The following is a 9,030-nucleotide window of genomic DNA, read 5'->3' on the forward strand; positions in this document are numbered from 1 at the left end:
CTGAACCACTCCTGTCAACAAGCTGAGAGCACTTTAAGGTTGTTAGCACAGAATTCATGCTGCTGGAGGCAGATTGCGAGACACCATTAGACTGAGGGTATGGAATATTTAGATTTAAGTCTTGTATGGAATGGGAAACTAGAAAGCAGGTTTGTTTTTTTAAATGCTTAACAAAACACTTAAAGTATAATATGTGCTTTACATGCATATAAATATTTTCTCCACTGCATTTAATAATTTGGCAGTAGTTCACCTGGACTAGTATAAATGTATGCATCCTTATGTAAAAACAAGTTTTTGTGGTTTGTGAGGGTTTTTAATATGAATGTTTTGTCATGTCAACTGACTAGATTGAGTTTACTGCATGCTTTCTGAGAGGAACTGGTCAAAGGCAAATACAGTATTTTTAATCTGCACTGATCCAACAAGATCCTTGTTAAGGATTCAACGAGAATAATTTGTAATGATTAAAGTGGCATTTCCTCAATGAAGCAGAAGAGATTTGTAGTGAATGCAGTCTAGTTTGTTAGCACATTTTAAGACTTTAATTACTTGGTCAGCTTGACCAAATAAAGGATCAAGCTGTGGTCCCAATTTATTTTGCTCCTTTCAAAGCTGACTTCCATAGCCAAGACACTCAAATCACTGCTTGCACTTACACAGAAGCCTTAACATATTGTTTCAGATTATGCAGTGCTAGTGTGTCATGATTCCTGATTCAAATGAGTTATCTTTTCACTTTAGACAGCATTCTGGCAAAGCACAGCACTTTGATTGAGCTGAGAGCCCTTCAGACAACTCTCCCAAGTTCCCATGCATAAGCAGAAGGAAGCTATGTTCTTCTGAGCTGTCAAGAAAATAGTCTCAAAATTAATAAGGTATACTGAAGAATGTAAAGACAACTTTACCTGTGGACGAGCTACTGTTGAGCAGCTTGCACCTAATCCAATTCAAAAACAAGCTCCAAGAAATCTCACCAAACATAGTAATACTGGTATCTGTGCAAAATTTGTGCAAATTCTTTAAAAATCTCCCCCTTAAAGTGACTGCCTAGTTCTTAACTGACAAATAGTCAAATGCTCTGAAACCATCATGCAATACGAGTTATTCTTCTCAAGTATTCTTACCTAAGTAAGAATACTGAAAAAACAATACTTAGGTCAACATGTTTTCCACCTGATGATAGGTTTCTGGCTGTGAGAGCAGAATTGTGCAGACTGTGAACTACTCAAACTTGTCTGCGTAAGCATCTGATGAGCGCTCCCACTACAGTAAACAATACTGTTTTATCCTGGAATCTCTCTGGAGATATTTTTTATTTTATTTTAAATGCAGGTGTTGGATTTAGATTTTAAACCTTGCATTCCATATTTCTAGTTGCTATTCAGTAGTATTTGATGCATTTTGTTATATTGGTCCTGTTTTGCAATATAGAAATTAAGTGTAAAAAATGATAGCTAGGAATTATTGCTATACCCACTTAGACTGGGACAGGCTCACTAAAAAGAACATAAACCATGGAATTATTTGCTACTTGTTGAGATCCAGGGTGCTACGCAACACAGGTTAAGTAATTTGTCTCATCGTTGTCCTGACAAAAGAAGGTTTAGCTGCTGACGTTTACTTACAGCATCTGTTTCACGTGCCAGTTCAAACAGAAGCGCTAGTGTTTCTCCAGCAGCTATTCTCATGTTGAGATCATCACAAGACAGCAGACTTGGAAGTTTATGCAAGTGCCTAAGGAGTAAGTTATATTCCATTGAGATCTAAATTTTGCTAACACTGTTTCATTGCATATAAACAGTCATTACAAACTCTGCTTTTCAAGAAAGATACTCACATTTCAATTTTCTTCTTCACTTCATTCATTGGACAAATGGTCAACAACAGCGTCCATGCTAAGAGAGCACTGACATGAAGCACAGTATTATGGGTACTCGATACACCATTAGTGTCTCTATCTCGCTGATAAGCCTTTATGAAGATGTTTTCCAGGCATTCCATAGTAGAGTACAGTTCCTGTACAAGGCAAAAACATAATGGAAGTGGCTTAAGAGTCACACATTTTCATCTTGCCAGTTTATTACATCTGAAAGGTATCAATCATCCTCACCGTAATGTCATCAGTGACAATGAAACAACAAATCCCTAAGCAGGTTGCACACTAGACACAAAAGAAAAAAAAAGTGTCAGTATTTGACAATGTTACAGTTGACAAAACTTTCAAACTTCGGACCTTTGAAATTTAACATCTGAAGTAACAAACTTAATCTCAAGACCTTCGCAGAGTCTAGAAGTCTCCAACTCTGTTTAATGCAGCTTCTTTGTAATACTTAGCTCCCAATTCCCATCTACTCTCAGGATGATTTTACAACATATGCTACTCATAAGCCTTCATTTTTTCATGTATTATTATTTTAAAATAGCTTACAAAGCCCTTGAAAAAGCTACACATAACACTCTTTTCACCCAAAGATTTTAAATCTCACTAGGATTTAGCAGAAATTATGCTGATAAACAGTAATCAACATACGGTATTTATTCATGGCTGCAGGAAATATCTTCCCCTTCTGACCACTATTACAATTAAATGGCATGAAAACTCTGCACTTTAAAAGCCTTTCCCAGAACTTTGCAACTTCTGCAGATCTGTTCCCTATGCCTCATATTCTACTCCAATTTCTCTTACAAAGAATAAGGAAAAAGACATTTGAAAGTGATGTTTGCACTAACCACACAGGACTCAAAACTACATTTAAACAGGACAAACTTTAATAGCTTTTGGTTTTTTGTAGAAATAACTGCTGTTGAACTAATACCTCCTTTTGCAGCTGACAGTATCTATTGTGCCATAGCTTGACTAGAATAGGAGTAGCCAGCCATGCAATGATAAAGGGAAGCTGGAGAATATTACTTATATCTCTGAAGTTTGAGAAGCAAAACTTTTGGCAGAGCTTTGGACAGTCTTCACTCACTATTTCAGGCATGCCGCTGATGTACAGATGAGATGACTGGGCAAAAGTAACTTAGAAATACTTTTGGTAGTATGACTGCATTGTTTATGTCGTTCAGATGTGCTGTATGTGATTTTACCATAAATAAATGTAAATGCTTAAGTAACATTTCTATGCTGTTTAAGAATAAAATTGATTTTCAAGAATAAAATAGAATTAATACAGGAAGGTTATATCACTCAGTGGGAAAGTGGGAAATGTTTTCTAGGACCTCAACATCAGCCCTCAGAACTGCAGTAAGGAGACTGCAATACAGTGAGTTCAGACACTTGACAAAGTACTACATGTAACAGCTCTTTAAGAGGGCCCCAGGTTGAAGAAAAGAATCACATTCAACCTTCAGGTGGAACTTTTTAAGCCAGTGAAAACTGCTATGCATCATTCAGAGCCTATGTCAACATTATGAATACACACTAGCGTGGTAACCTTTAGTTCTGGATTACACAATAGTGAACTGGTCAAAAGCAGCCCTCTGTCCCTGCCTGGCAAATAAACATTTCATACTTACAGCCTGTCTGGCTTGGATACTGGCTGTTCCATCACAGACAATCTTCTTCAGAACTGGACCAAGGGTCTTAAAAATCTCCTCGCTTTCAATTCCTGACCCCATCTGCACACACAGAAGGCACGCCAGTCCAGCAGCTGCACACTGTTCATCACTCTTACCTAGGGATTAACACAGTGATGAGCAATCACCTTTTGCACTGCTTTCTTCATTTAATCTTTACAGATAAGTCTGAAAGCGTGTAAGCGGAAATTCAGAAACCAACAGATACAAGACAATTTCAGCTAATTTTCTAGGACAGTTAAAATCTGACACCTACATTTAAAAAAAGGAATGTTACCTAAATTATTAAGCACTCTGTAAAGTACTAGAGAACATTCAAAATCTTAAGTTCTTTTAAACAATGTGCTATTTCATAGGGATTATTACTTCCTAATAGCATGCATGTTAATTACCTTTCTTTATGCAGCGCTCAATGCTATCAGTTAGAGTCATTCTCCTTTCCATGATAAATTCATATAGTATTTTAGAAGAAAATGCACTTTTCAGACTTTCAAGGGCTGCCTGTCTTGTCTTGGCACTATTAGAAGAGAGAAGGAAGACGTCCTGAAACCAGCACACATCAGTTAAACCCCCACCTTCGCTTTATGGTAGTTTATATTTGTCTGCACTCAATATAACCCACAGAAGTACCATGAAGAAATTAAATGCTCTGAATTACTTCCTTACTCAAGGACAGAAGAATTTTGTTTAGAGATGAAGTTCACAGTGGTACTGCAGGCTAGAAAGTGTGACTCTACTTCAACATGTTAGGAAAGTCTAACCCATCCAAAAAAACTGGTGGAAGGAAAAAGGTCTTTTTAGATCCAGAAGTCCTCCCCAGCATGAAAATCTCAGCAAGCATATAAAAAGATTTCATGTGTACTTTCCTTATTAAATCAGAGAAAGCAAGAGAACAATGTATGAATGTGTTTCTTCAAGCAGACCATACCTCTTGTCCAATGTAAGATCAATAAATCCCTTCAACTTGTATTCTAAGTCTTCTTGAGTGGCTTCTTCATCAACTTCAGGCCCTAATCCAGAAGAAATAATTTAGTCCTACTGATACACATTTCATTAGCAGACACAGTAGATCCAACACAATGGTTTTAACACTAATAAGAAAGCAGTTCAACACAGACAACAGCTACAGAATTGTTCCATATTAGAGCAGCATAATGGTGTTAAACCTACTAAATCAGACTGCACCCTAAAATACTTTTATAAAAACTGGCTACTGATACATCTGCGCTGTTTCTAGATCTGCTTCTTACATGTGCCAAGGATGTATGAGGGAGCAATTCACGTCTTACATGAATTTTCTCCACCTGATGACCATCAGCCAATCCTGTCAACAACACATTTTCAGTCCACTATGTCTACCCCTAGAGTACACCGAGGTGCTCACAGCTGATGCAGTGAGTCAAAGCAGCCTGTCCTATAGGGCATCAATTCAGATACCTCTGCAATAGGAGCTCAGCTAAGAACAGCACATATCCAGAAATGGCTCCCTGTCTTATCCCCCTGTAGCAGGCTTTCAGGTCTCCTCCTCCCAACAAAGTGACAGTAGACCAGTCCAGGTTGCAAAGATGGTAAAGGAGACAAAGCACAAATCTAGCTCAAAACAGGCAAATGTGACTTTTCCCATCTTAAACTCTTCAGCAGTTCTTACTGCTTCAACTACCTGTTATGAAAACCCATGTCTTACAATACACCTTAAAATTCTTACTGTCTCTATATCAGCACTCCATAATTGTAATAGAAAAGAGCCTCATAGTTTTACAAGGCTCATGAAACCTAGAGTATACTCTTACCAAACAAAACCAATAGCCACTGGATTAACCATCATAAAGTGTTAATGTAATGCCATTATTTTGTTACTGCTACTTACAGTCTACTACTTAAAACTACTACATCAGAACTACTAAACCAGCTCAGTTTTACATTTTTAAAAAGATGAATAGATATAAATGAAAGAATTTACCATCCTCAGTGAAGCTAGCAGGATCACTGAAGCCACTGCAGTGGCTCATAGTTTCAATTGAAGCATCTTCATCACTAAAAGGCTGCACATTTCTGGGCTGACCACCTTAAGGAAAAATGAACACAATAGTTTGGTCATTTTTCATACGGAAAGGGAAAATCTGAGCACCAAAAGTAGAGCTGAATCTCCCAGCAGATTCACTCTCCCTGACCCACCCATAGCAAGAACATTCCCATCTTCCGCTGGTTCCTTTAGTCCCCCCTATTCTGAAGATTTAGTTGGCTTTGTTCTGGAAGACCATTTGTGAACAGTGAGGAAGGGCCCACCTAGTATTGGTCCAATTCCTACTCCAGATGTTGGCTGAATTCCTACTGTAAATTTAGGATCTTTCTACAATCAACTTCATATTAATGCAGTTTTCTGTGACTATACTTTAAAAACAGGTCTATGTTAATTTAACTGTTAGAACAAGCTACCTAAAAACTGCCATACAGTCTTTATTTTTTAATTTTGAGGAGCTTCAACACAGTTCTAAGTTGAACCTTTAGGCAAACATACATTACCCAGTGCAATGCAGGATTTATGGGATTAAGTGTAGTATGTGCAGCATCAGCCATGTCCAACTCTTTTAATACTGAATTAAAAGTATACAACCCAGAACATCAAATGCTTCAACAGGGAATAAAAGTTTTCCCTCTTGGGACCAAGAAGGCCTTGGTGCAGCAGCTTCAGACTTTTTGAATACAGCAGTATTTTTACCAGTGTTCACCTCTCTTTTCACATCCATTATTTCTCCAACAGTTCCCAAAAAATCATTTACAGAACTCTGAATTCTGTTCTTTCAGCTAATTTTTTGTGGCACAATTGGTTCTAAATTATTTAGAAGGTTACACACAGGGCTTACCAGCTTCAGGGAGGCTCCCTGACTACCAAGACCCATAAAACTATTTTTATCTAGGCAGAATCAACCTTCAGTTGGATCTGTGTCCAAGAGCTTTCCAATGAAGTTAGTCACACTCCGGAAGTTTTGCTGCTTTCCGCTGTAGCCAGTTGTATCATTAACCATAACCCAAAAAAAACCCCACCAACGAATGCATGAGCAAAGAAAGTTGGAAGCTCAGAGCTCTGACATGGCCACCTTCTTGCTTCTGCTGATTCAAACAGGGAACTTCAACACAAGTGACAAGAACGACAGCAAGCCCTTCACAAACTAGAATAACAGCAGTTGCAGAAACACCCCAAAAATTGCTCACTTCCTGAAAAACTGGTATTAGAAACCGATGCTGCCCATCGCTATGCTAGACTGAAGTGAAATTTCTCACCACCCCGCAGAATCTCCGTTCTGCCCAAGCATCAACACCTCAGACACGCGTATTCTGCATCTGTATGAAGACTGTTTATTTTATAATACCCTATTTTAGGCTAAGAATAAGGGGTTTTTTAAAAAGACACAGCAGCCTTTCGGGGCACAGCAAGGTGACACACAGCCACACCAGCTGGCGCTGGTCCCAGAGATCAAATTCTTTGCCCACCCTTTTCCCCTGATCTCCTCTCTGCACATCAGAAGGATCAGCTCAGTGGCAGAGCTCACCAACCTCTTCAACACTGTTTAAAAATCACGTAAAAACTCTCTCAAAATGGAATCTGAGACCCTCTAGGACATTTTGGATTACTTCAGTGACAAATATCATTGCTGTGGTGAGCACAAATCAGGCAGGCAGAGTTTCAGGGAGATTCATCAGCAATCATAGCTTTTCTTCCTGTTTTTTTTAGAGTGCTGGACAGCACAAGCCTCATTTCCAGACAGAAGGAGCGGCGTGGCAGACAGGAGATTATCCCAATATTTAGATTATCCCAATATTTTCATGCTCTGTCTGGAATTAGCAGCAGGAGCAGTGTTGGTCATCAGCCCCCACCTGGCTGCAGGCACGAGGAGCTGGGAAATGTGGGAATGAGGCTGGATATGCCCTGACTCCATGGCCTGGCTGATCCAGAGGGACACTGGAAAGCCCTTCCAGGTGAATTCTCCTAGCAGTTCCCTGGCAAAGCTCACCTTGGCTGGAAAAATCTGCTCCTCACTTGGAATAACTGCAGATAAATGATGTTTAAGGCACAATCCTGGGCTGAGCATTTAACTTTTCCACCAAGTGATCCCATTTTTCTGTGTACAGTGACACCAACAAGGTGAACCAGGATTTACAGATTCCTGGGGGAAACCCCAACTCCTTTGGAAGTTCTGGAATTTTTTCCTACATGTTTTAACAGTAATTAAAAAATATTTTGACTTTTTTTTTTTTTTTTGCTTAGCTCTTCTTTTTAAAATCAGTGCTTTTATTAAAAAAAACCACACAGATATTTTAGGTAGAGGAAAATTTGTAAAAAGAAGGAATTCTGTCTCAGAACAAACCAGAGCAGGGGGGAGAGTCCAGATCAAGACTCTTTTGCCTGATATATTCTAGAAAATGGACTTCAGCTCACAGAATCACAGAATTTTTAGGGTGGGAAGGGACCTCTGGAGATCACCCAGTCCAAGCAGGGTCACCTGGAGCAGGTGGCACAGGAACATGTCCAGGTGGGGATTGAATGTCTCCAGAGAGGGTGAATCCATGATCTCTCCCTGGGCAGCCTTTTCCAGTGCTCTGGCACTGTAAAGTGTTTCCTCGTGTTGAAGGGGAGCTTCTTATGTGTTAGTGTATGGGCTCTGCTCCTCGTCCTGTCACTGGGCACCACTGGAAAGAGCCTGGCACCATCCTCTTGGCACCCACCTTTGAGATATTTATATGCATTAATGTGATCCCTCTCAGTGTTCTCTAGACTAAACAGGCCCAGCTTCCAGTCTCCCCTCATAAAAGAGATTCTCCAGACCCCAAATGGTCTTTGTGGGTGTCTGCTGGACCCTCTCCAGTAGCTCCTTGTCTTTCTTGTACTGAGGAGCCCAGAACCGCAGTGTGCCTCTCACTTAAAAACAGATATGTAGGATAGATGCTTTATTCCTTCATAGCAGATTTTCTTCCACATGCAGAAATGGGTTTTGTCAATTGCATCTTCCAATTTAGAGACTTGTATTTTATGGTTTTTAATGCAAAATTGATTTTTTTAATGTTCTCTGCTAAATGTCAAATAACTAACTAACTAATTTAATAGAAATACAATAGCTTTCCTGTCCACCAAACAGATTGGTTTATGTTTCTGAGCAGTGAATGTTTGTGAATGCTCACTGATAGGCCATATCAGAACTGCAGTGTTTGAGGAAGGGATGGCAGTTTTGCAGAACGTGCTGAAAGGTTACATAACACACAATAATGATTACACTGTTTGAATTCTGTTGTGTACAAAATGTATTTACACTGACTTCCAGAAAGGTAAACTTTCATAACAATTCTCTCTATATGCTACATAAACAACAAAGGATTTAGTGACCCATTTGTGCATTCTGGGTTGGGAAATGCTGGAAGTGTCTATTTCTAGAAAATGGTAGCTGGCTCTAC

General features: G+C 39.3%; 1 protein-coding gene across 2 annotated transcripts in view; it reads right to left on the reverse strand.

The window, feature by feature from the left end:
* The window catches only part of IFRD1 (interferon related developmental regulator 1), a 10,691-nt gene extending 3,779 nt beyond the window's left edge, over positions 1-6,912 (reverse strand). Inside the window, exons 1-7 of one of the 2 annotated variants that reach the window (XM_017733114.1) lie at positions 5,543-5,961; positions 4,511-4,592; positions 3,975-4,099; positions 3,523-3,680; positions 2,114-2,164; positions 1,841-2,019; positions 1,629-1,737 (exon numbers count right to left, since the gene is read on the reverse strand). In XM_017733114.1, the coding sequence (XP_017588603.1) occupies positions 1,629-1,737; positions 1,841-2,019; positions 2,114-2,164; positions 3,523-3,680; positions 3,975-4,099; positions 4,511-4,592; positions 5,543-5,591 (753 nt within the window). In that variant the 5' untranslated portion in view covers positions 5,592-5,961. Of the gene's footprint in view, positions 1-1,628; positions 1,738-1,840; positions 2,020-2,113; positions 2,165-3,522; positions 3,681-3,974; positions 4,100-4,510; positions 4,593-5,542 lie in introns of both variants that reach the window. The other variant, XM_017733115.1, reaches the window with a different exon arrangement.
* Positions 6,913-9,030: the final 2,118 nt, after the last annotated feature.

Source organism: Corvus brachyrhynchos, unplaced genomic scaffold (genome assembly GCF_000691975.1).
Source record: "Corvus brachyrhynchos isolate BGI_N302 unplaced genomic scaffold, ASM69197v1 scaffold32, whole genome shotgun sequence".
Lineage (NCBI taxonomy): Eukaryota > Metazoa > Chordata > Aves > Passeriformes > Corvidae > Corvus > Corvus brachyrhynchos.